At 43.5% G+C, this 27,573-nt stretch overlaps 1 protein-coding gene across 1 annotated transcript; it reads left to right on the top strand.

Annotated features, from left to right (window-relative positions):
• The first annotated feature begins 208 nt into the window (after positions 1 to 208).
• On the top strand, positions 209 to 26,451 carry LAP3 (leucine aminopeptidase 3). Its single transcript, XM_005296169.4, has 13 exons — positions 209 to 424; positions 1,484 to 1,599; positions 1,954 to 2,008; positions 3,553 to 3,658; positions 7,829 to 7,988; positions 9,812 to 9,976; positions 10,760 to 10,918; positions 13,730 to 13,854; positions 16,449 to 16,537; positions 18,712 to 18,814; positions 22,437 to 22,516; positions 23,243 to 23,355; positions 25,347 to 26,451. The coding sequence occupies exons 1-13, from the start codon at positions 293 to 295 to the stop codon at positions 25,540 to 25,542; spliced, it is 1,599 nt and encodes a 532-aa protein (XP_005296226.2). The 5' UTR covers positions 209 to 292; the 3' UTR covers positions 25,543 to 26,451.
• The last annotated feature ends 1,122 nt before the right edge of the window (positions 26,452 to 27,573 follow it).

The raw sequence follows: 27,573 nt of genomic DNA, 5'->3' as shown, positions 1-27,573 counted from the left end.
CAACAAAACCAAGAGCCACTCATTAGCCACGAGGCTGCTCCTGCCTCCTTCTGCAGGAGTCAACCAGACCCTCGCGCCTGGCTACCCCGTGCGCCAGAAACACACCACTCCCGACTTCCCCAGTGAGCCAGGCCTGTCCCCACTGCTCCTGGGCTTTCCCGGGAGCCCCAGGCTAAGGCCCGGCCCCCGAAGCACGCGGCGTGCGCCGAGGTCAGAGGGGCGGGACACGCTCTCTCCTTCCTTCCCTGCCTGCCTGCTGCGGCCGGGGACGCGCGCTGCCGCCGGGCTGGTCATGCTGCTGCTGCCGCCGCTGAGGAGGCTCGTTCGCCGCAGCCTCGGCAGGGCTCCCCCTTTCTCCTGCTGCTGGTCCCGCCAGGGGCCTTCCCCCGCCCCGCGGGGCTACAGCAGCAGCGCGGGGTGCAAGGTAAAGGGTGCGAGGCTGAGGGCCGTGCATGGAGGGGAGCGGAGTGACTGGCTGCAGACAGGCGCTGTCCTGGCCACGCGTGTCTGTGTCCGAGGGTGGAAATGCCAGCGGCAGGGCGGACACCCGAGGGGCGGGGCTCGGACAGGGGTGGGTCGGGGAGACGGTAGCTGGGTTGTCCCCGACAGTCGCCCTTGTCTGTGAAGACTGGCCAGGCTGCCCATTAAGTGTCATCATCCCCCGGCTTTTCCCGGCCCTCTTCACTCGCTGGTTTAGCTGCTGCCCCGCACTCACACGCCCCCCCCGCACGTGCGCTGGGGTAGTTGCATGGAAGTCCTTGCGAGTGTCGTGCTTAGAGTTAAACCTCTGGCTTTGTGGGATTGGGGCCAGAGTCAGCACCTGGGACGTCCTGAAGTTCTAGAAAGATTTGTTAGGGTTCTGTAGGTTGGCAGCTGATCTTCGACCGGCTGCCAATGCAGAGCCCTCCTGCACGTGATTTCCTCTCGTTTGGTGGTTTTGTTTCCTTCTCAGTGCACCTGATAATGTCCTTGACCGTGACTCAGTCTCAAACAATGTAACTTTTTCATTTTTTCAAGATGTGCCTGTTCAGAGATAATGTTAATTAACAAACAAAATAGCCTGTATTTTAAATCTGTGTCTGGAAACTTCATTTTTATACATAATGAACCAGATTTTTAAAGGTATTGAGGGTGCCAAAATTCAGGTAGGTGCTTAGTAGGATTTTATAAAGCACCTGCCAATCTGTATCCCTACTTACCTAAATACCTTTAAAAAGCAGCACAATGATCTGAAGCATGGCATTATTCATATTATATCTCTTTCTTTCTCCTGTTTAAAGAATGTTACTTTTGGTCTGGGCTTGTATCCTGATTTATCTAATCATGACTTTATACTTTAGACTCTAGATTATTTAATAAAGTGAGTTCACTAAACCTATTTCATACAGTATTATGGTTATGTTCAGAAACATTTATCAAATCTCAATATATATTATTTAGAAAAATAGTATCTTGCATTAGTGTACTTTTTGTTTTTTTAAAGGGCCTTGTCTTAGGAGTCTATGCAAAAGAAAAAGAAGAGGCGGTTCCTCAGTTTACTAATGCCGGAGAGACTTTTGATAGACTTATATCTGGAAAGCTGACGGAGTTATTGTCTATGTAAGTGTTTAGATCAGTTTCTTATATTTTTTAAGATATTGTAAACACAGAAAATACATCTTTATTGATTGTTCTACTTTGCAGCCATACCACCTCATGCATTGACATTCATATCTACTGACTTAACCCAATTCTGTTTAGCCAGAATCAGATAAGGGGACCTCTAATGAAAAAACAGTGCAGCAGGCAGTGGAGATGGTGATTCTGTAGGTGGTATGTTTCCCTTTGAATCTATTCTTAGCCAGTGCCCCTGTGTTAAGTTAAGGGATATTGCATGATTGGAGAATAAAATTATTACCACAAAAATCAGGATCTCTGTTTTAAAAGAGCTCATGGCACTTTTTTGTGTTCTAGATCTGGGCCTCCTTTGAAGAAAGGCAAAACACGCCTATTTCATGGCTTGCATCAGGTATGAATCTTGAATTTTTGTAAGTATAACGACGACTGGGTGGCTTGAATTTGAGTCTTCGCATTATTCCTTATTATAAGCTTATTCTGGGTGCAGCATATTATTTCAGCAGAATGTTATACTCTCTCATTAAATACTGTGGTGTTTGAATTTAATGTGTTGCTATACTGTGGTTTTTCTAAGATTTCAAAAAAATACTTTTAGTGATTTTTGCCTTCTCTATCTAAGTTCCTTTACAAGGGCCCAATCCAGCCCACAGAGTCAATGGAAAGACTCCCATGGATTTCACTGAAGATTAGATCAGGTCCCAAAATCCCAATTCTGTAGCATGCGGCACTGCCATTAAAGTAAGTAGGGATTCCTTGCATGAAAAGGCTGCAGAATTGGACCCTACGCAATTCTCTCCCAAGAGCATGAAAAAGTGATAAAAAGAAGACCGTTCAAATCACTGTTGGCTGGAGCCGGGCTGGAAAGCTTGCACTAGCTGCAGTCTCTTGTGAGCTGGATGTTGCGCGGTGCAGCAGTTTGAAAACTGATTATTATAAACTGTAGCAGAGGGGTATCTGTGTTAGTCTGTATCCACAAAAACAACAAAGAGTCTGGTGACACCTGAAAGACGAAAAGATTTATTTGGACATAAGCTTTTGTGGATCTGAAGAAGTGTTTTTTTACCCACGAAAGCTTATGCCCAAATAAATCTGTTAGTCTTTAAGGTGCCACCGGACTCCTCATTGTTGTTATAAACTGAAAGAGCATAGTTTTTGTAATAGAGGTGTGAGGAGACCTCAAGTTGAATGTTCTCTTAACTTTATCCCACTCAGGAGGAGTGGGGATCCCTCCACCTCTATATCTTTATGGATGGAGACACATTTTAAATAATTTTTCAGTGCATAGCAGCACTAGAAAGAGCTCTCAGCAGTGGTAAGGTGCAGAAAGACAGTTTGCCCTTTTGAGACCTTTTTCTTCTTTCTCTCTGTAGTGCTCAAGAGGTAGGGGTATGTGTGCAGAATATCAGTTAGCCAGTGGCCTGCTGCCCTTGAGTTGTGGAACAGCCACAATGGTAAATACCCTTGCTCAGGATGGAGGCATCCTGCCATGCCGTGTAGACTAATAGGTGGGGACAGGCTGAAAAGTGCACAGACCTTGTCATGTTATACTGAACATAAAGCCCTAACCAATAAGAACAGTCCTATTACTTAGGTTGCTTTTTGAGGCAGACACCAACTTCTCAGTGTGTGTGTGTGTGTGTGTGTGTGTGTGTGTGTACAGGGCGTAGCACAATGGGACCCTGACTGGGTCCTCTAGGCACCACAATAATACACATAAATGTTAACAATTAGATAACAGTGAAGTTGTCCATCTGCTTATGCAAGATTACTGAGAGGTAGAGATGAGCATATCATAATATGCTAATGATAATGGATGTATTTTCATGTTATGTTTGCCTTCATTTAAAAAGAATGCTCTTTATCATTGATATTAACCTTCCATCATGGCAATCAGAGTGAAGAAATTAAATCTGCTTGTGTGTTGGTTTTGCACAGGATTTTCCAAGTGTTGTAGTTGTCGGCTTGGGTAAGAAGGCTGCTGGAGTAAATGATCAAGAAAACTGGAATGAGGACAAAGAAAATATTCGGACAGCTGTTGCAGGTTAACTTGTTTTCATTTAATATTTGTTCCTTTTGCAAGTATTTGATCTATTGAAGCCCTGCTGTAATGTGATACATTCCATTTTTGGTGAAACACATGAGCTTAAATCAAACAGGCCATAACACATTTTGTTTTAAAGCATAAGACCTAATGTATGGCTTGGAAAATTCACTCACTGCTGACAAGTGGGAAGGTTTCCCTGGTGAGAAAAGGGCCTAGGTCTTTAATTTTTTGCAGAATATATATTTTCCATGTTTTTAAACAAAATCCAACCCTCCCCTCCTCCCAACCCCCAAACTATAGCCTTATGGTTGTGGAGATAACCTTCCAAATATGAATCAATGCAGAGTAGAGTCTTCCTAAGACTAGAGTTGTTTGTCTGCAGAATCTGCTTCTCATAGCTTTCCCACCTAGCAAGAAATTGAAAAGACCCGTGTCACTTTCACTTCACCATGTGAGGATCAGTGAAATTGACAAGATTATAACCATGCTAAGTGTGCCCCTAATCTGTGCACATATGACAACCTTAAATATTTCCTGTTGTTGCTTAGGTGGTAATTAAGATTTTGATATCCTTGACAATATAACATGATATATTATGTGTTTCATCATCAGAGAATCGTAGGACTGGAAGGGACCTCAAGAGGTCATGTAGTCCAGTCCCCTGCATTCATGGCAGGACTAGGTATTAACTAGACCATTCCTGACAGGTGTTTGTCTAACCTGCTCTTAAATATCTCCTGTAACGGAGATTCCACAACCTCCCTAGGAAAATTTATTCCCACGCTTAACCACCCTGACAATTTTTCCAAATGTCTGACCTAAACTGCCCTTGATGCAATTTAAGCTTATTGCTCCTTGTCCTTTCCTCAGAGGTTAAGGAGAAAATTTTTTCTCCCTCCTCCTTGTAAATACCTTTTATGTACTTGTTATCATGGCCCCCTTCAGTCTTCTCTTGTCCAGACTAAGCAAACCCAATTTTTTCAATCTTTCCTCATAAGTCATGTTTTCTAGACCTTTAATCATTTTTGTTGCTCTTCTCTGGACTTTCTCCAATTTGTCCACATCTTTCCTGAGATGTGGCACCCAGAACTGGACACAATACTCCAGTTGAGGCCTAGTGAGCGCAGAGTAGAGTGGAAGAATTACTTTTTGTGTCTTGCTTACAACACTTTTGCTAACAAATCACAAAATATTTGCTTTTTTTGCAACAGCGTTACATGGTTGACTCATATTTAGCTTATGGTCCACTATAACCCCCAGATTCCTTTCTGCAGTACTCCTTCCTAGGCAGTCATTTCCCATTTTGTATGTGTGCAACTGATTGTTCCTTCCTAAGTGGAGTACTTTGCATTTGTCCTTATTGAATTTCATCCTATTTTCTTCAGACCATTTCTCCAGTTTGTCCAGATCATTTTGAATTTTAATCCTATTCTCCAAAGTACTTGCAATCCCTCCCAGCTTGGTATCATCCACAAACTTTGTAAGTGCACTCTCTATGCCATTCTTCAAATCGTTGATGAAGATATTGAAGAAGAACCAGATCCAGAACTGATTCCTGCAGGACTCCACTTGATATGTCCTTTCAGTTTGACTGTGAACCACTGATAACTACTCTTTGGGAATGGTTTTCCAACCAGTTATGCACCCACCTTATAGTAGCTCCATTTAGGTTGTATTTCCCTAATTTGTTTATGAGACGCTCATGTGAGATAGCCTTATTAAATTCAAGATAAACCACATCTACTGCTTCCCCCATCCACAAGGCTTGTTACCGTGTCAGAGAAGGATATTAGGTTGGTTTGACACAAATTGTTCTTTACAAATCCGTGCTGACTCTTACTTATCACCTTATTATCTTCTAGGTATTTGCAAATTGATTGCTTGATTATTTGCTCCATTATCTTTCGGGGTACTGAAGTTAAGTTGACTTAAGTTCCCTGTAAGCTGCGAGGCCGTGTGGCCGCGCAGCAGCCTATTTAGTGCCGCACAGGTGCTCAGGGAACCCACCTGGGGACCTACTGAGGGGAGGGGCGCCCTTCTCCTGGCCCCAACCTAGCTCGGCCCCCAACCATGGCTGGGGAGGGGCGGTGCAGCGCAGCCCAGAACCCGCCAGGGCGGTGTGGCCCAGACCTGTCACAGGGCGCCTCTCCCTGAACCCAGCCCTGGCCTAGACCTGCGGGGCTTAGGGGAGGGGCATCTATCCTGTGGCCCCAGTCTCGGAGCTGCTGCAGCGGGGAGAGGCTGCTGTGGAGAGAGAGAGAGATGGGGAGAGTCCTCTCTCCCCGCCATAGCCCCAAAGCACCCTCCTGCACCTCAAACCCCTCATCCCTGGCCTCACCCCAAAGCCCGCACTGCCAGCTGGAGCCCTCACACCTCTGCACCCCAACCCTCTGCCCCATCCCCGAGCCCCCTCCCACACTCCGAACCCCTTGGCCCTAGCCCTACCACCTGAATTTTGTTATGTGCACCAAAATGGAGGTGATGCATGACACATCACCTTCATATCAGTGCACATAACAAAATTCATTCCACACATGGGTGGGAAAAATTAGAGGGAACACTGAAGCTGACTGGTCTGTAATTCCCCGGGTTGTCCTTATTTCCCTTTTTATAGATTGCCACTGTATTTGCCATCAGTTGGGGGCTGAAGAAAGTTCCTTGTGAATTTGTGAAGTCTGTCTCTCGGAATCAATGAAATCATGCTGTGTGAGCATTGGGCATATTTATGTGGTGTCTCATAATTTGGTATAACCTTGCTTTCTAGCATTTTAATTGAGAGGGATATCGCATTTAACCTTAGTCCTTGTCACAGGGTGGCTGGCCCCAGTAAATGAAGTAGGTCCAGCACCCCTGTGCCAGAACAGGTGCTCCTAGTTGGTCAATTAAGTGGGTTGGACAGCACCTGGAGGCTGTAAAAGACCAGGGAGACCCAGACAGGAAGAGATCCAGTGAGTTGGAGAGACCTGGTGAATCAGAGCTGCCTATGTGGGAGTCGGGGGTAGCGGAGAGTTGCCAAAAATTGTATGTTTGGGACCTGGGAGAAAGCTGAAGGCAAAAGAAAAGAGTGACAGATTTGCTGACTGATATCCCCAAGCCAGAGAGTGAGGGCTGAAGGCAGGAGGAGCAGCAGGAAGGAGAGTTGTTTGCTGGCTGTAACCCAGAGCCAAGGGCCGAAGAGAGCTGAAGGCAGGCAAGCAATGGAGGAGCTTACCTGCTGACATCTGCAGGGCTGGAGAGCTGGTCCCAGAGGAATCATGGGAGGGCCAAGCAGAGTGAAAGATGCTCCCCTGGCAAGGATGTTCCCAAGCAGAGAGACTGGCAGGGGTTCCTGCTGGGAAGAGCAGGGTTGCACTCCACTTGAAAGGGCTGGGGTGGCTGTTCTGGTACAAGGCTGGCGTGGACTGACAGAGAGTCTGGACATGGATGAAGATGCCAGGGTGGTATGTAGGATGTCATGGGATAAGACAACAGGTGATCTTAATGACTACACTGGGGTGAGAAAGGAGCTTGGGTTTTGGGGCCTGTGTTTTGGACCATGTATGTTATGCTGCTGTAATAAACCAGCACCAAGAAGGGGTCGTAGACAAAGCCGGAGTGGAGTTACTGGGGATGCTGAAAGAGGGAAACTGAGGCAGATGTGTCTGTCATGCCCCAACCTGCAGCAGGAGGGTGCTTCCAGGCAGGGCTGCTATATGGGAGTCCCTCTTAAACAAGTGTTTTGTTTATGGAATACGTTCATATTTTCTGCTGTGCATAAATGAACCTTTTGAATCAAAAGGCTTTTGTGACTTTAAAAAACTAACTGCTATTTAAGTTATACTAGCAACACACTGTATTACAACTTCATTTTTGATGGCTACAGGCTTTGGTCAGCTGAAATACTCTAAAGTTGTGTAGTTTTAAGAACTTTAGTTTTGTCTTTCAACCCTTGCTGAATTGCTCATTTGATAAGTTATATTCAGAGTTGCATGATGAATACCAATATTCTGCTTTTTAAACATTGCTGCTATAGGCTTTGCTCTATTGAATATTTTTTTCAGCTGGTTTATGCCAGAATCTACCAGGTGTCAATAGAACTGGGTTCTTTCCTTGAAAAGTTATATTAATTACCTCAGGAATTTTGCTGCTGCAGTTGGTACTCACGTATTGATGTATTGTATTTGCCAGTTGGATGCAGACAGGTTCAGGACCTGGAGGTCCCTTGTGTTGAAGTAGATCCCTGTGGAGATGCTCAGTCTGCTGCAGAAGGAGCTGTTCTTGGGCTATATGAATACAATGAACTTAAGCAAAAAAAGAAACCGGTAGTTACTGCTCAGCTACATGGAAGGTGATGGCAAACTAAAGTTTTACTTGTGAAACATTTGGATACCTAGAGTATGTATCACTCCTTTTCCCCCCACCTCCCTTTTAGTTGGTATTGCATAAAATATTTTAGCAGCGGAGACATCTTTACAGCATTTTCTTTGCATGTCTAATTGCCATTGCTAGTGTGTCATGTTGTTTGTTTTTCCTCTCATAAGTGCTTCCCTGCAGCAGAGAAGGGTCTGGGGGCAAAGAAAGGGCAAAAACAACTGTCTGTTTTATGATGTGTACAGTGCTTTTAATGGTACTAGGCCCAAAAACTCAGAAATGCAGGAGTTCGTTTTCTTTCTCTCTCTCTCTCTCTAAATGAACAAATCCTTCTAAGACATGAGAAATGCTATAGCAGATCACACCAGAGGTCCACTTTATACCTTGTCTCTAGCAGTGGCCAGTACCAGGTATGTCAGAAGAAATTGCAAGAAACCCCCAGTGAACAATTATAATACTGGATCCACGGGGAAGACACTTCCTAACCTTTGTCACTTAGAGGTTGGTTTGTGCCCTGACGTGCATGGATTTATATCTCCTCTGTTTATTTTGTTGTTCAGAAATGCCTGATTCTTTTTTGAGTTCTGATAAACTCTTGAACCCCAGCATGTCTTACATACATTGCCTATGACAGTGTATCTAGTGATCTATTTTTTACGCAACAAGAAAAATGACACACGCTCCTTTTGGATTCTGAATGGCATTGGCCTCTCCTTGGGAGATGAGACAAATAACAGAACTTCTCTCAGTAATATAGCACTTTCTCAGAAAAGTTCAATGGCTTCTTTTATATCCCCTCCCCTACCAGCCTCCAACATCTTCCCTGCTGCTAGGGAGTGAATCCCGGATATGCATGGGACAGTTCCTTCCTTGAAAGAGGGAAGCTGCACCCTGCCAAGTAGTCGTCTAGGTAAATCTCTCAACCTAATCCTATACTAATAAGCCTCAGTGCCACACTCATCCCTTTCCCAGGGCAACAGATACCTTGAGAGTCACTCAGGATTACTGGTCTTTATGAAACAACTAACTTCTCAAGTATAATTGTGGCTTTGTGACTAAGGCACTGGAGTGGGATTAAGAAGAGTTGGGTTCAATTCCAGCTCTGTCATAGACTTCCCCTGTTCAACTCTGAGCCAATCACTTATGTTCTTGGTGTCTCAGGTCCCCATCTGTAAAATGGGGCAATAATACTTCCCTTCCTCATAGTAGTGTTGCGAGCTCCTTGATAGCACAGCATGCATAGGATTTAGGGATATCCCTCTATGAACACCTTTCTGTGATGGTTGACAATTCATTGACCAGAACTATGCTTTGAAACGGGGATCCCACTATCCAAGCTCCACCTTTATCAATTAATAATCATAATTTTAGCAAGATTCAAAAATGGATTGGACAGGTATGTGGAGAATAAGAATGTCCAGAGTTGTTGTTGTTACCGTAAACACATATTTTGGAAGGGATATTCAACCTCATGCTTCAGGGCTTAAGCCAGTCCCTAACTATTACGAGACCTAATATGGGTGCAGAGAGTATACCATATCTTCTACTGCAGGGTTCATGCACCTTCCTCTGAAACATCTAGTGCTAACCATTGCCATAGACAGGTACTGGACTAGGTTAGGTGGACTTCAAGTCTAACCCAGTATGGCAGTTCCCATGTTCCTATAATAGAGGTAATGTAACGTTCCTTCTCACCTCCCCTTAGTGGGGCAGCTTTCTTTTCAAAATATAGACAACAATTGAATACTGACAATCTTATTTTTGCAAGGGTTCAATTATAATTATGTGGTGTTTGTTTAGTGATGGCAAGGAAGCCTGGCAAAAAGGTGTCATGTTTGCTGAGGGTCAAAACCTGGCTCGCTATTTGATGGAGGCCCCGGCTAATTATATAACACCAATGAAATTTGCTGAAGTTATTGAACAGAAACTCAGAAGTGTTAATAGCAATGTGAAGGTCCATATAAGGTATGTTCAATTTAAATCATTCCTTCTCTGTAAGTTGTAATTGATTAAGATGCAGCATGTAAAATGTTCCTGGAGTTTGTAATGAACTTGCTTATTTTTACCCTTTTGCCGTTCACAATGACAAATGCAAGGAAAGTATTTGTGCAACAGTCTGTAAACTTTAAATAACTAAAAGCTTTGTTGGTGCCCAGAAATAGCAAGTTATTCTCAGTATCAAGAGCAGGACTTCCAGTCGCTACAGTAGGCAGAGATAGACTGCTGGGACAAAAATAAAGAAACAAGACGAATATGTTTATTACTTTTGTAATATGACAAGCCTTCTAAAAAACTACAGAAGAGGAAGCCTGACAGTCTTTGTATATTCACTGGGAAGTAATACGAAATCTGCAATCTGTCATTTAGGAAAAATAGAATTGCTTGCAGACATGTTTAAAACTCTTAAGAATTATGATCTTTTTTTAAACATAATTCTATATTTCTAAGTTCAACTTTCATGATAAAGAGATTGCACTACAGTACTTGTATGAGGTGAATTGAAAAATACAATTTTTTTGTTTTTTACAGTGCAAATATTTGTAATAAAAATAAATATAAAGAGAGCACTGTACACTTTGTATTCGGTGTTGTAACTGAAATTAATACATTTGAAAATTCAGTAAACATCCAAATATATTTAAAATAAATGGTATTTTATTGTTATTGAACAGCGCGATTAATCACACAATTAATTTTTTCTAGTCTCTTTTTGTAATGGATCTTATTAAAATCTTTTTTTTATTATAGGTCAAAAGCATGGATAGAAGAACAACAGATGGGAGCATACTTGAGTGTAGCTAAGGGCTCAGATGAGCCTCCAGTCTTCTTGGAGATTCACTATTCAGGCAGTGCTAATGCAAATGACTCTCCGTTAGTGTTTGTTGGAAAAGGAGTTACCTTTGATAGGTATGTTTGCTAATATTTTTATGACTGAAACAAAAACTATAATCCAATTGTGGAGGAATTGAGGTGCTTATAAAAAAAAGTGGGTATTGCAAAAATATTTGCCATTGTGTCACTCACTCTTTTTTTCTAAAAAACAGCCAGATTAGCTAACACTTTACCGATCTATTGTCTGTAAAATGGGCCGTTAAATTGCAGAGGAGAGGGAGAAATTGGGAGCAAGTATGCCAACAAATTTGAGATTATCAAAGAAAATTTACTAATAGGCATCTTGGTATTTCCATTGAAAAATCAACAATATTTGAAACAACCCCACTTACTATTTACGGTTAGATATTCTGTTGCGAATGACTAGAAGAAAACATTCTCCAGTCAGAACAGCTTGCTTTAACAAAATTTGGGAAAATACCAAGAAGAGTTTGTCAACTTCTTTTATTTTATTCACGGAGGAAATAATCCATTATTGCCCACTTCTGTTTAGTGATGCTGATAAATAGCATTTCAGAGGAAATTCATGAAACGAGAACTAGTAATTGGTATGTAAAATTATATGAAAAACACAGCACAATAAAATTGTACAAGTTGTGCAAAACTTTAATAATTCACTGAAGATCTCAAACCCCTAGCAGAATATATGGAGACCTAAATACAGTATTGCAGATAAATGCATTTAAAACAGGATCTTTGAAAACCTGTCCCTTTTTCACTTCCCTGCCAAGCTCAGAGATGGGGATCCTGTGTTTCCCTTGTACAAGTTGGCCACTACTATGCATGCTTGGCTTTATCAATTGTTTCAAGGGAAATGAAAAATCCTCAACTTATGGTTTGCCGGGTGAATGAGAAAGGAATGGATTTTAAATGCTGCTGTTCTAAAACGTATTTAATGGTAATTTCAAGGCTTTGTATGTGCCAATGTTGTTGTCTTGGTCTGAGATTTTAATGAGAAGTTTTTAAAAAATTTGTTTGCAAAAAGCTTTGCAGCTCACCTTTTAAAGTAACTTTGAGAAGCATATTCCAATCAAAAAATCCAAATGCTACTTCAGAAGGTCAGATACACTGGCTGTGCTGTGGATCAACCGGTCCAGAGGAAAGTTTAGCCTCGAGTGCAAGAGCAAAATGAAAACCAAACATGCCTGTGGCCTGGTGTGTGTGCAGCTGCTCAGGAGGAAAAAAGAATGCTCGCTTATATGTGCTGTGCAGCACAGTGCCCATCTTTTAACCATCTGTCTCCCCCTGGAGGCCAAGGAAGCTACTGCAACCCCCATGCGTGGGGCTGGGCAGGTGAAGAGAAACTGATGAGTCCCAATATCAATAGTAGTTTTGTTTTATATATGTTTACTATACATCAGAGTAAGTGGGTGAGTTAGGACTCTCCCATCCTGACTGCTGGTGTGGGGGCCTCCGCCACCCCCCATCATTCTGGAGAGACAAAGGGATCTCCTGATCCAAGTGAAGAGGCTCCCTGCTTTTTACCCTCCCCTTTCTCCTCAGTAACCTTGGTGGTGGTGGGCAGGAGGGAAGGTAGGGTTCTTTGGCTCAGATGGACTAGTTTTGGAACTCTGCCATGGAGATAAAGGGATTATAGTGTCAGAAATTAGTTAACATGTATTCTCTGGGCTGCTGATCTCAGCCAGGCACAGATGAATTCTTGCCAGTGTCCCTCTAATATTATCTATACAAAGAGATGCTTTTATCATTCCTGTGAATCTGTTATATGTGGTAGACTCTATCACTCTCCCTGGGAACACAGCAGGGTTGAGTGTATTGGCATTACAAACTCAGAGCAGCAGAGTTACGAACTGACTGGTCAACCACACACCTGATTTGGAACCAGAAGTATGCGATCAGGTAGCTGCAGAGACCAAAAAAAAAAAAAAAAAGCAAATACAGTACAGTACTGTGTTAAATGTAAACTACCTAAAAATAAAGGGAAAGTTTAAAAAAAAAATTGACAAGGTAAGGAAACTGTTTATGTGCTTGTTTCATTTAAATTAAGATGGTTAAAAGCAGCATTTTTTCTTCTCCATGGTAAAGTTTCAAAGCTGTATTAAGTCAATGTTTAACTGTAAACTTTGGGAAGAACAATCTTAACGTTTTGTTCAGAGTTACAAACATTTCAGAGTTACAAACAACCTCCATTCCTGAGGCATTCGTAACTCTGAGGTTCTACTGTACCTTGTTGCTTCCAAAGGGGAGATGGAGCCTTAGTGGGCCAAAAGCAGACGTAGAACAGACTTGTGGGTTTGTTTTTGTTTTTTGTTTTTTGGCCCGGTTACAGCTCTAAATGAGGTATATGCTTCTTAGAGTCTACAGTCACTGAAGCATCTGCTTTGTTTCTTCAGCGTGTTTTGGCAGAGTGAAAATAGTTGGGTTTTTTTAACTTCCTACAGAATTTCCTCTCAAAACTCTCACCTGGAAGACCTAACTACTGACTAATTTATTAATCTACTGCACTTTATTTAAACTGATTTACTAGGGCTATCACTTTCCCTTATTTTAAATCCCTTTGATTTATCTTGGTTTTCCTAAATGTAATTCAGTGTGTTTACCTTGTTACATTTTAGCATGTAGCAGATTATCTCAGAGATGTTTTATTGTGTCATATTAAATTGATATGAGGAGATTGGTTTTACTAAAACCAGATATACTGCTTTTTAGAATACTAGGAAATTAAAAAACAATAATAAACTATTGATATTATTGTCATAAACATACAGATGGACAAAATAGTTATTTTAAAGCATGTGGTGTGAGGTTTCTATGTGCTGAATGAGATTTTTCTAGAATGTCTATTCTTGATCTGTGCATCCCCAGTGGTGGCATTTCACTTAAGCCTTCTTCAGGTATGGATGCAATGAGAGCAGATATGGGAGGAGCAGCAACTGTGTGTTCAGCCATTGTGACAGCAGCAACACTAAATCTACCTCTTAATATAATTGGTAAGTTTGGGGGCAAAGGGGAGAACATCAGAAAATATGATTTAAAATGTTACATTAGGGCAAAACTATTTTAATTTCAGTAATGGAAATGGCTGCTCAGAATTTTCGTGGACACTTACCAGGCTAATCACATCACCTATTTGCTTTCATAACAATGTAAAAAAATCCCAATATTTTACTTACCATCAAAAATTGCCTACCCTGGGTGAGAAGAATTTTGCAAGACTGAATTAAAACTTTTTTATGAGGGGAATGCATGACTCATAGAAGTGGGTGGAGACTTGTCTCTGTCTCGTTGGAGCTGCATGTCTAAAATACCTGTGCATCAATCTGAGCACTACTTGTTTGGTGTTTGAGACCTACAGATTAAGGAAATTAACAGTTAGTCTCAATACATTGTTACAAAGAAACAGAATAGGGTATATCTAGTAATATAAACTATTGGAGAATCTCTTATGGTGGGTGGCGTCTCATAAATGGTCTGGATGAAAACCGATAGTTCTGATACCCACACTGGGGTTGATCCTGTGAGGTGCTTCTCCATTGATGTCTTAAAGGAGTTGGGAGCATTTGGGACCTGCAGGAGATGCCTGACTCCCATGGGATACTCCTGATGACTAGTGTTGATTTACAGATAATTACACTTTCTTTGTTGAAAAAAAGAGGACTCATCTACCATAATAGAGACCATTTAATGTAGAAATGTTCATCAAAGAAGGTCTCAAGATCATAGACTGGCATGTTGCATCCCCAAAAGGATGGAAAATCTAATTTAAAATATATGCTGTCAAAAAGAATGGCCTTTTTACAGTATATTAGGGTACGTCTATACTTACCCACTGGTTTGGCGGCAAGCAATCTATCTTCTGGGATCGATTTATCGCGTCTTGTCTAGACGCGATAAATCGATCCCGGAAGTGCTCGCTGTTGACGCTGGTAATCCTGCTCTGCCAGAGGAGTAGGCAGAGTCGACGGGGGAGCCTGCCTGCCGCATGTGGACCCGCGGTAAGTACCTTTAAGTTCGAACTAAGATACTTCGACTTCAGCTACGTTATTCACGTAGCTGAAGTTGCGTATCTTAGTTCGAACTGGGGGCTTAGTGTGGACCAGCCCTTAGTATATGAATAAACTGATGAAAAAAATGTTAGTGTCTCCAAGGTATATATTGTTGAAGTACTGGTGGCTGACTATGTAAATCACAAAAATGCCATTTTTGGGGCAGCAATATTGAGTTTATACATCTTTAATAAGGTAAACCCTAGTATGGAACAAAAGCACCCAGTGTTGAGGGGAGAGAGGATATGAATCTGATGTGCAAAGTACCAGTGTATAACTAAACATATGTTGTCTGCTAACTGCTCACAAATCCAGTATTGGGAATAGAACTTGCAGTCTTTGGTTCCAGAAAAACGAGCTCCTGGCTGTTGAGGTAAAGGAGCAATTCCATTAGTTCAGCTAGTATTCATAAATACTTGGTCCAGGGAGCACTTGCAGATGGTCTGTGGAGAGCTGTAAGGCCACGTGTTGCTAACTCTCCTTTTGTTTCCAACTGCTTTTACAAATGCCCTGGCCCTTCATTGCAAAGATACCTGCAAAAGCAGCTGGAAATGAGGAGGAGCCAGCCTACTTGCCTCCCTTAGGAGCCACTCTTAAGGATGGAGATGTGGATAGCTAAATCACTTTTTTAATATTTTCCCATGTAAGCAGTGGTTGTAGTTGCCACAGCATGTTGTGCAACTGTGAATAAATGAGTTGATTCACACAGTGGCAAAAGTGGATGTCCAGGAGGAGGTTGACACAACTAACAAGCTTGAGAAACCCCAACTTTATGGGAATTAAAGATGTTTGTTTTGAAAACAACTTCATGTCAGCCCAGCATTATCCTCTTTAGTATGCTCTGTCCAGAACACAAGATCATGGGCTTCTCCTTGTGTGTGGCTGGTGGACTGCCATGTTCCTTATCACTATAGCCACGGATGGAACCACAGCATTGACTTGGGCTCTTCACCATCTTCCCCAGCTGCCCTTATGTCAGTGCTGTATAATGGTTCCCCTGGATCTCTTTCTTTTGACATTGTAAAATGTTTGTTTGGAATGAGAAGCTCTTGAAATTCCCCAGAGAGCTTTAGAATTCCAGAAATAAACAGCCCTTTATAAGGATATGAAATATGCATATAGTGCCACATGTTGTAAGGTGCAACTTATTGAGGGGGAGCCTCACCATTGAGATGAGAAGCTCACAACTCTTTTTTTCAAGACCATGTGCCTGATTCTGACCTCACTTGATGTAAATCAGGTGTAACACATGGTGTAAAAATAGCATAGGTTAGGGAATGTAGCATGTTAAAGATAAATGTGCAGACTTAATTGTGTAATGCTGAAATGTCACTAATGGAGAAATTTGGATCATGTCATTCTTCAGACAGGAAATTTCAGATGCAAATCTAGAAATTGTATGTACATTCCAGACAAGAATGCTATCCTTCTGTTACAAATGATTTTAGTGTAAAGAGTTGTCTTTTAAGTAATTTTTCTGTAACTACTGAATTTAGAAACCCATGATACATTGCAGTAATTCTTTCTTTTCCCTTCAGGTTTGGCACCTCTCTGTGAAAATATGCCCAGCAGTAGGGCGAACAAGCCTGGAGATGTTGTTAGGGCCAAGAATGGGAAAACAATCCAGGTATGTTTGTGTTAAGTTGGTTTTAGACACATTCATTGCAAACCAAGTTGGTTTTAGACACATTCATTAATCAATCAAGTTTTACTGTTTCAACTTCTGTTATAAGTAGTGCACAAAGACTATTTTTAAAAACAAATGTATTTCTCATATTATGTAAATTCACTGATTTAACTAAAATTGCTAACAGAGCATTCTTTCAGTTTTGGGGGTTTTCTTGTATTTGCAAAAACATTATAAATTACTAGGGAAAAGTAAAAAGCCCAGTCACATACATTTTCCAGAATCTGCTGTATCCATAGAGAAGGCTGTTATAGTGCTTATAAAGCCAGAGTTAAAGAGAGTCTTCAAACAGTGTGCAAAGCAGTAGTTGCTTTTGGTACATTTTCAAGGCCCTCTTCCAGGCACCTCTTTTGTAAAACACGAGAGCATTACTCTTCTGCTGATATAACCAAGGCGTTGACCCTACAAACTGCTCCACATATGTGGAACTCGGATGTCGCAAGGTCCACTCACCGCACATGGTGTCTCCTCCTGGTGGCACTGGGGGTTAGCTCTTGTCGGGCACTGCCCTCCTCTGGCAGCGTCTCTCCCCATCGTCTCTTTCACCCTGCGGCCCTTCTCACTCCCAGAGCTGCTCCTTCCTGTTCATGGCTTGGCCATCTGGCCAGGTCACTAAGGCCCTCCCCTTCTGGGGAATTCAAAGTCCTTCCGGACCAGCTGTATGGCTGGCATCTCCAACTCCCTGTGTCACTTCCCAGTGGCTGGTAGGGGAACCCAGGCCTGCCTTCAATACTGGGTTCTAACCCAGAGACCCTATAACAAGTAGCCAAGGTCTGTACAGTCCTACCCATTGCTGCTGTTTTTCTGGACTTCTTCCTACTTTTCTGGCTTCTCCCTCTCTCTCTGGTTTGCCAGCCCAACCTTCTTCCTCCCAGGGAGTGACTGTAGACTGCTTCCTGTTCCTGTCCAGCTGAGCCCATTTCCAGTTATTGGCCTATTCCTTGTCTCCTCCTTCAGGTGTAGTCTGGGCAGTTAATTGGTCTGCCTAGCCATTTCAACCCCTCCAGGCCTTGTCTGGGGTGAGCATCACATAACACCAGGTCTCTCCATAGGCACAGGGTCTGCTGTGCAAAGCAGCTTGCAGAATCAGGGCCTAAAATACATATTTTGTGTTTAATCTGCAATACATAACCATTCCCCACTTGGTTAAATTCTTAACACATGCCCTAATGCTATAGACTGTTGTTTCCCTGTAGGAATTGATGGACAAATCAATATTTCTCCTTCCAGAATTTCTGTGTAATTCTGTTACCCCCCAGTCATTACTTTGACGTTAGGAACCTTTCTGTTCCTTGAGGTTTCACCAAGCTATATGCATGACTATCGAGTTCTAAACCACTGTGCTTCTCAGGGGCCTCATCACCCTCTGCTAGAGCCAGAGGCTCAGGAAAGCACCACAAGGGTTATCATGCTAAGTTCACTATAATGCACCCCCTCAAACAAGAGGGGCTGCAGGGGCCATATATTTTTGGAGGGAGGAGCCCTCGAGACCCAAAGGAAACAGATCTCTGAATCTACAGATGTCGGAGCCATTTACAGGGATATCTCCTGTCTCTGTGCTACTCTACAGTTCCTTTTCCCTCCTGGCAATATAGTTCCAGTAGGATCTTTATTTCCACTGACTAGGTCCCCTTGCAGCTGCTAGATAATAGCCATTGGATTTCCATGGGCTTTGCAGGGGACAGCAGCCAATCTTCTGCTGTACCCTCCTGCGCTGCTCTATGCTGCTGACACCTACGAGCCCTGGCATGGGAGGCCTGGCAGCAGTGCTGTGAGGTTCCCTGATTTATATTAAAAATAAGCTTTTTGTGAATGCTTGACAACTCCATCTTGGGTTGATTTTAGTGTCCTGTTCTAGTTCACTTACCTAAGATCACTTTGAAAAATAATTGATCATCAAAATAGTTTTTGTTTTGTATTTATATTAGAAAATAAATTTCAACTTCTTGCAGTTATTACACAAGCTGTAATGCACAGATCACTTTCAGCCTGATAGCTAAAACCCAGCTGATCTCTTTAAAAAGAATTTTTAAGAAGCAAATCAAGTAAAGGGGAACTTTTGAGTAGATGACTTTCTCCCCCCCCCCCTCCCCCTGCCCCCCTTGTATCTACAGGTTGATAACACAGATGCAGAGGGAAGGTTGCTATTAGCTGATGCTCTCTGTTATGCCCACAATTTTAATGCAAGGGCCATTGTGAATGCTGCGACACTAACAGGTAACTAATTTCCTTTTCCTGCTTCATGTTGCAAAACAGTTTCTCATAATGGAAAAACTTACTCCTTAAACACATTTCTTAGGAGTTCTATTAATAAATGAGAACTTTGTGTATTTTGTCCTCCTTGTTTATGCATGAGGGTTGTAGTTTTATTTTTAAAAATATTAAAAAATAAAATGTAACTTTTCTGTTCACATACATCACAGTAAAGCAGTGGTCATAATAAAATAGGAAATCTTTCGTTTACAAACAGTATTTCATTGGGTTAAAATGCATATGTGAAACCAAAGAATTCTTTATGTATATGTCTAATAATGCCTTAAATTACATTTGTTTAATCACTTATGCTAACATATATCGGCGGAGGGCAAACTACAGCCCGCAGGCCAGATCCGGCCTGTCGGGGCTTTAAATCCGGCCCGCCGGATTGCCAGTCCCGTGGCGCAGCAGAGCTAAGGCAGGGTCCCTGCCTGTCCTGGGCCCGCAACGCTCCTGGAAGTGGCTGGCACCATGTCCCTGCGGCCCTTGGGCTGTGGGGGGGTGTGTGATACACACCGGCAAGGGCAGCGCATGGCAGAGCCACCTGCCCCATCCCACCCCCAGGAGCCACTGCTGGACATGCCATTTCTGGGAGCGGTGCGGGGCCAGGGCAGAAGGGAGCTTGCCTTGGCCCCGCTGTGCGCTGCTGCCACTCCAGAGCCGCTCGAGGTAAGTGGTACGGGGCCGGACCCTGCACCCCGCACCCAAGCCCCCTGCCCTGAGCCCTCTAATCCCCTGCCTTGAGCCCCCTGCTGCACCCCAACCCCTTGCCCTGAGCCCCCTCCTGCACCCCAACCCCCTGCCGTGCCCCGCATCCCTCCTGCACCCCGCCCCCTGCCTTGAGCCCCCTGCCACACCCCCCCGTACCCCAACCTCCTGCCCTGAGTCTCCTCCCGTACTCCGCGCACCCCTCCTGCACCCCAACCTCCTGCCCTGAGCCCCTGCTGCACCCCGCACCCTTCCTGCACCTTGAGCCCCTCCTACACACTGCACTCCCTCCCACACCCCTGCCCTAGCCCTACATTCATGGCCCTGCATACAATTTCCCCATCCAGATGTGGCCCTCGGGTCAAAAAGTTTGCCCACCCCGATATATACTCATGTATATGCCAGATTCTGCAGCCAAAGAGGAAGCTGATTTCAGGATTACTGGCTTATACAAAAGTAACTTCCCCTTGAGCTACTTGACAGCCCAGAGGAGAAGAAGGTAGTTGCCACCACCATGATAGTGCTGCTTCTGCCTGGGGTATCTCGGTGTCAGGGAGATGGAGAGGAGCCAAAGCTCGGCATGCTTCTGGTTTGTGCAGGTCTCCTGCAGAGCATTCAGTTTTGGTATGCTCTGTTGTTAAAATGGGCCTCCTCATTATTGCCTGGGTACCCAGGGTATGTCTACACTGCAGTTAGAAACCCATGACTGCCCAGTGTCTGCTTGCTCAAGCTCACGGGGCTTGGGCTGTGGGGCTGTTTAATTGCGGTGTAGAAATTCAGGCTTGGGCTGCAGCCTGAGATAGCTCTGGGATCCTTCCACCTCGCAGGATCCTAGAGCCCTGGCCCAAATGTCTACACCACAATTAAACAGCCCCACAGTCCGAGCCCCATAAGCTGGCACAGGGCAGTCATGGGTATCTAACTGCAGTGTAGACAAACCCTACGTGTCCTAAGAAGGGTCAGCATCAAGAAGTAGCTCTGTGGCACCAGTTATACTAGTGTGTAAGCCCTTTGTCTTATACATGGGTCAATATTTTGGTAGGGTATTTTCCCTTTAATTGGATTGGCATGTTGACTTGTATTCACTCTGTTTTAGACAATGATGCAAGCTTCAGTTTTCGTGGGTTTTTAAGCTGAAAAGTTTAGATTACAAACACTGCAAGGGAATTTCAAACTCCTGTTTCACCTGAATACTTCTAAGAATTCTGTGACGGGGTGGACTAGGCCCAGAGCCCCCCTGCTGGAGGCCTCAAGGTCCTGCCACACTGATCCCAGGAAAGCACAGTAGAGAAATCCTCCAAGTAGCCTAGAGTTACTGCAGGGGAATCAACTAAGCAGAGAGGCTGCAGGAAGCAGCCAGTCAGGGTCCAGAGGGCCATATAAAAGAAGCTGCAGAGCCAGAGAGAGTCAGTTCCTTGCAGGAGCTATAGGAGTGCAGCTGGTGCTCCTGGCTGGCCAGAGGGAACTGCAGCACCATGGACAGCTCAGTGCTCACAGGGACTAGGGGAGTGAAGAGAGAGCTCCTGGCTGATTGCTGGGTCTGAATTTAGATGAGCCCTGAGGTAAGGCTGAAGCTTTGACAAAGGCTGGGGCCTAGGGAAGTGGTCCATGTAACTGAAAGCAGTATAGTTAAAGGGACACTGTAACACATGGCTGGTATTCTTAGGGTCTCTGGTCTGGAACACAGATTAGTGGGCAGGCCTTGGACCCTCTCTACCCCTCATAGGCCACTGGGAAACTGGTTTACAATTGGACTGTGAGAAACCCCCAGAAGGGGAACTGAACTACTTAGTGGCCCAGCTGAAGAGCTGGGGCCAGAGTAGACCAAGAAGGTGAAACCATTGCCTCCAGGGAGGAAGCTATTTAAAGATCGCAGACGTACCTGACTGGAAGGGGCACTCATGAGAGGTGGGTGCCACACCGTTACAAATTCTATAAGAAAATATTATTTTGGGCTTCAGTTACCTGACAGTGTGCCTTTAATGTGCCCCAACTGGTAACTACAGAGCTGAAGGACAAGGAACTTCTAAAACTGGCTGTATAAAAAGTCCATATTAAGGTTATTGGCCAGACCACCCCTTTCTGTGGTAAAATCCATGGCAGGCCAGTTATAAAGGGAAGTAAGTATGCAAGTTTCCTCCCAGATTGTTGTGTGAACTATGGAACAGGTGTTAGATGATTTCTTGTGCCTAGGGATCTATAGGAGATTAGGGCCATCTACCATTGTATTTTGGGCAGCTTGCCTGCTAAACCCAGGGTTGTGAGTTCAATCCTTGAGGGGGCCAGTTAGGGATCTGGGGCAAAAATCTGTCTGGGAATTGGTCCTGCCAGTTGGACTAGATGATCTGCTGAGGTCCCTTCCAACCCTGATATTCTATGATTCTATTGTCACTCATTCTATCTGTACTATTAGGGTTTAGCCAGCTGATGACTAGATCCTCCTGAAAGGGGAATTCCTGTTGCTAAAAAGACCTGGATTGTGCTTCCATTCTTGCCTGATGATCATGGTACAGGGGACATAGTATTTGTCAACCTGCCCTCTTCCATCCAGACAACCTTCCACAGGGTCCTGGGCAAGGGGGGATGCTGTTGGGAGGGGCAGGTATCTCCACTTTCCATGTGAGAGGGATGACATTTGTCTCCATCTGGGTAGACCAGAGGGCACAATTGGGCCCGTTACTGATTATATACTAATTAACAAAGGAGCAGGTTTTCAATAATACTTCTTCAAATAAACGCAAGAGTACCAAGACTCCACTGGGGATAAGGACAGGAAATCATCTTTAAAAATACAATTGGAAGGTAGAATGCAAAAGAAATGTTCTGCTCCATCTCCAAAAGCAAGAGGTATAATTTACAGGGTGGTATTTTACAGGTGCCATGGATGTAGCATTAGGATCTGCTGCAACTGGAGTTTTTACCAGTTCACCTTGGCTTTGGACTCACCTTTATGAGGTAGGCCATACAATGGATTTTTTTTTTTTTAAATGTTAGGTGTATATGTTCCTGAAGGTCTCTCTTATATAAGTGAGATGACAGATGATGTATTACATTTTAAAATACAGTGGTTTGGGGGGGGGGGTTATTTTTTTTAACATTGTATTTAATTGAGAAGCATAAGTTGTATGAGTGTGTGAATTGTTGGCTCATTGATAACTTCTTGGGTAGTTTACAGTGCACTGGTAGTATGCACCTGAGTCTCAAGGATACACACCCTCCTGTGGCTTATTGCTTAATTATAAGCTCTAGGTCTACTGGTTTCCAGTAACTTGTGTTAAAAGGTGAATTGGTCTTGATTAGGTGTCATTCATTAAATTCTTTAAAATGCCCAATATATAGTCAAACTATAATTCCTGAGGGAATTCTCCAGAGGAAGTGATTTATGAAAAATCTGCATTACCAGCAGAAAAATGAGTCTTGCAGAAAATTGGCTCTTTTTTTTCCTCATAAACAGAGAGCAAAATTTAAAGCATCCAAAATTGAGTTTCATCTTTTATTTTTCTAGCATTTTTTTTCCAGATGCCGGAAGTTACCTTGTGTTACTAATTTCGAAGTGGTTTCATAACTACCTAGTCCACCCAGAGCTACGATTACAATATACATTACAGTACTTGCACAGTCCATCTAAACAAAAAATACCACATCAATATGTCCCAAGTATAACAGTTGTTTCTTCTGCAGGCCAGTATTTTGACAGGAGACCGTGTTTGGAGAATGCCTCTCTTTGAACATTACACAAAACAAGTTACTGATTGTCCACTTGCAGACCTCAGTAATGTTGGAAAATATAGCAGGTACATTATTTAACTGAAATGCAGCAACCCTTGTCTTGACTGATATACCCGTTTATCATCATGTTATTGCTTTAGAAATAGCCAGCATTTCCATGGTTACTGGAATGCTTTGAACTTGCACTAACATGCACTAGTACAGTTAGATTTTAAAACAGGAGTTGGGATTTCAGTATTTTTACTTTTAAAAATTGCTAAAATATAGAGCCAAATCTTGATTTGTCGATTTAGGATCAGATGGTGACAACAGCTCTTGTTCAGGGGGAGAGCACACAATGAACCTCCCCAGCCCCACTCTGTGTCCTGCCCAAGAGTATGTAACAGTCCCGTCCTTGCACACTGTGAAACATGAAGAGTTCGCCCTTTGTGTACCTAGGGGCATGTTTCTCTGCAAAGCGGGTGAGAGTGGGCCAGCTTCACCAAAGAAAAGAAGCTCTACCATCCTAAAATGATGCAACCAGCATATCTGGAAGCTGGGGAACAGAACACCAGTACTATCACCGCACATGTCTGGGAGAGGGGTAATATTATGTTTAAACAACCGCAGGGCTCTGTAATTCTACCAAACATTGAGTATTACTGTGTTCTTCAAGTGCGTGTTAGTGTGGATCCCCTGTAGAGGTACATGTGCCTCATGTCACAAAATAAGTCTTTTGAATACTGGGGGCCATGCATGCATCTTGAGCTGCCTCATGCTCTTGTCTGAGTGCATAAAGGGCAGCCACAACTCTCCATCAGTTTTCTCAAGGACCTCCTGAATACTCACCCACCTGTCAGCCAGCTTCTGCATGGAATCTCAATACTATTCTCCAGAAGCTCATGGAGCATCCTCTTGAGCTGCTGTCTGATTGCTTGGTACATCATCTTATCCTCAGGTTGCTGTTACCTCAGAAGAGAATGCTAATGAGCTCCAAGCTCTCAGGGCTGGACCTCCTTACACCTTCTTTCACAGGGACAGTTATGCTGAGACTGCACCCTAAGTTAATCCCTGAAGTGGTCTCAGAATTTCACCTAAATCAATCAATCAATTTACCAGTCTTGTTCCTGAAACCACACTCAACACAGGGAGAAAAGTTACATATTCCAGAAGGAGCAAGTCTTTTAGATTGTCTCTCCACCTATTTGTGGGCCTATGTGACCCATCAAAATACCAGAACATTTTGTCACAAGAGAACCTCTAAGTGGACAAAAGCAATGTATTTCCACCTGCCATCAGATAACTGGCAAGCCTCTCCCTGCAAACACCAAGACACACACAGACAGTGTTGTCAGCTTGGTTCAGAAGCATGCTAGTATCTGAGATCTACAACGTAGCAACCCACTGACTTTTGTTAAACATTATGTCCTTAACATGGGTGCCAGATCTGATGCCAAGTTCAGCAGAGCAGTGCTTCTGTCATTTGAAACTGAGACTCTTCATTTCCACCATCCTGAGGCGATACTGCTTGCCACTCCACACTGATGCATACTTGAAGAAGGAAGAATGGTTTCTTACCCTGTGGTTCTTTTGAGATGTTGTAGTGCAGCATGGATCTGCCCTGCCCTCAGTCCCCACTTTTTGAAGTCCTCAGCTTTTAATTGAGAGAGAACTGAGGGAGAGTTCCAGCTGCTTCACCCTTTATGCCCTTGTATGGAAGCATTAGACAGCACAGGGTGCATCTACAGATATGCAGAAGCTTCCAATCTCATGCACGTGAGGTGCATGCACACCTTCAGTTAGGGTGACCAGATAGCAAGTGTGAAAAATTGGGACGGTTTGGGGAGTAATAGGAGCCCATATAAAAAAAAAAAAGTCCCAAATATCTGGACTGTCCCTATAAAATCAGGACATCTGGTCACTCTACCTTCAGTGGATCCACACTAATTAAAACATATTGAAGAACCCCAGTTGCTGGAGAGTAGCTAACTATTCAGTGTACATTTTGTTGTTGACTTAGAGTTGTTGAAGTTTTTAAAAATCAACTTTTTTTCTCTTCTCCCTCCACCCGCAACAGAGCTGGAGGCGCATGCACAGCTGCTGCCTTCCTGAAAGAATTTGTGACTACAGCTAACTGGGCTCATTTAGATATTGCTGGTGTGATGTCAAATAAAGATGAGGTTCCTTATCTTCGAAAAGGCATGGCAGGACGACCCACACGAACATTAGTAGAGTTTGCTACACGCTTGAGCCAAGACAAGGAAAGTGTCTAGTAAAATGCTAATTCTGTAATCTTCCACTCTGCCTTAAATCTGTCTACTTCAATTAATCTTAAAATTTATTTTAAAACAAGTTAATGGCCTACACTCTAATAAAATGCCAAATGTGGAAGTACATCTACAATCCAGGAATACTTCCCATAATCTATAAAAAGATATGATGAAAGACAAATGCATTTTATAAACAGTTCTTACTGAGTAAGAATATCCCATAGATGAGGTTCCCTCTTCCCATTTTATGCTGTTGAAGGTGAGAAGTTCTGTTTGAACTATTTTTAGACACTTAATACTGAAAAAAATGATAATTGTAAACATCTGGACTTGTGTTCAGATGTATAATAAGTAGTGATCTGTATAATGGTCACAAACAATAAATCTACCTTTTTAGTTGCTTTACCAAGTTCTTTTGTCTAAACAGTATAATGTAGCCTCCACTATAAAACCATTAATCTGGAATCATGGCCTTTCTTCTGTGTTTTGGATATACCATACATGGAAGAATAACTCTTGACAGGGTTTATTGACAGAAATTTTGTCGGAACAACATAAGGGAGAAGCTAGAGGGACTGTTACCATTTGTTTAATTGGCTAATCCGTGGTAGTGCTTTATTAGGTATTGGGAGACTCCATTGATAGAGGTATCTTAAACTAGACAAAGAACCTGAAAATAAGCTGTAAGGAACCTTCCTATGTTGGCAGGGAGATGGATTGTCTTGCCAATTGCTATATGAGATGCCAATTTATTGAGCATAATTAAAGGAAATTAAACAATTTCCTGCAGTTGTTTATAATGCCTCTCAAAAAGCTTGGCATAAAAATTTGTCTCCCTGGTTGTTTTGCTTTTTTCATTGTGCTTGCATTGATTTTTCTCTTGTGCTTTCAATAAAGCTGAAATTAACATGACTGTTTATTTGGGTAACTTCCTTGTTTGTGTAATAGCATAGTTAATGGTACTCTCAATCTGAGCACAGTTTAGGGGAAGGATTGTTAAAGAAAAACTTTTTCTTGGAGGGTGTGTCAGTAAGAGGGACAGCTTTTCTAAGGTGCAGTACGTCAGTGTATTTAAACAGAGGAGTTTACAGAGACTAAAACTACTCATTTTTTTTACTGATCAATCTGCACTATCATGTGACACCAGATGAAGGATTCTGTTTTAACTTCTGAAATCTGACCCCTCACCTGTAAATTTCCCAACTGCAGTTCAGTCAGGACATAGTTGTGGCTGGCTAATTGTTTAGAGCAGGCCTGCACAACTCGTAAAGCGGTGAGGGCCATATTACTCCAAAGAAAACAGCTGAGGGCCAAAACGTCCCCAAGCGCTGCCCAATCCCCCCTCCAACCCCCCCGAAACACAACCCCCCCCAGCACCGCCCGCCTGCCCCACGGAAACAACCCCCCCAGTGCCGCCCAACACAACCCTCCCCGCCAGCGCCACCCGCCCGCCCCATGGAAACAAACCGTCCTTCCCCAGCGCCGCCCCACCGAAACAGCAGTATTGAACCTCGGTAATTTGTTATAGCGGGCCCTTAAGGTAGTATAATTAAAGTAAAAGAAAAATGTCTTTTTGCTAGAAGTAGAATAATATATTCTTTGTAATCAGTTGCCCTCTTGAATGAATGAGGTGTGAATGAGGAAGGCGTGGAAGGCAGACACCTCCAAACAGCTGCAACCCTTGGAGAGGGCAGGGCCGGCTCTAGGATTTTTGCTGCCCCAAGCAAAAAAAATTTTGGTGCCCCCCCCTTTTCTTTGTGCCCTGCCCCCACCCCAACTCCACCCCTTCCCCAAATCCCCAGCCCCGCCTCCTCCCCCGGCATGCTGCATTCCCCACCCCCGTTGCTTCCTGAGGGCCCCCCATGACCTCCCACCCTAGCTCACCTCTGTTCTGTCTGCTCCCTCGGGCGTGCCACTGCTCAGCTTCTCCCCCCTCCCTCTCAGGCAAGGGAGGGTGGAGAAGCGGAGCAGCAGAGTATTCAGGGGAGCAGGCGGTGCAGAGGTGAGCTAGGGTGGCGGGGTGCAGGAAGTAAC

The sequence above is a fragment of the Chrysemys picta genome, chromosome 5 (assembly GCF_011386835.1).
Source record: "Chrysemys picta bellii isolate R12L10 chromosome 5, ASM1138683v2, whole genome shotgun sequence".
Classification (NCBI taxonomy): Eukaryota; Metazoa; Chordata; order Testudines; family Emydidae; genus Chrysemys; species Chrysemys picta.
This window is presented reverse-complemented; position numbering and strand designations above follow the sequence as displayed.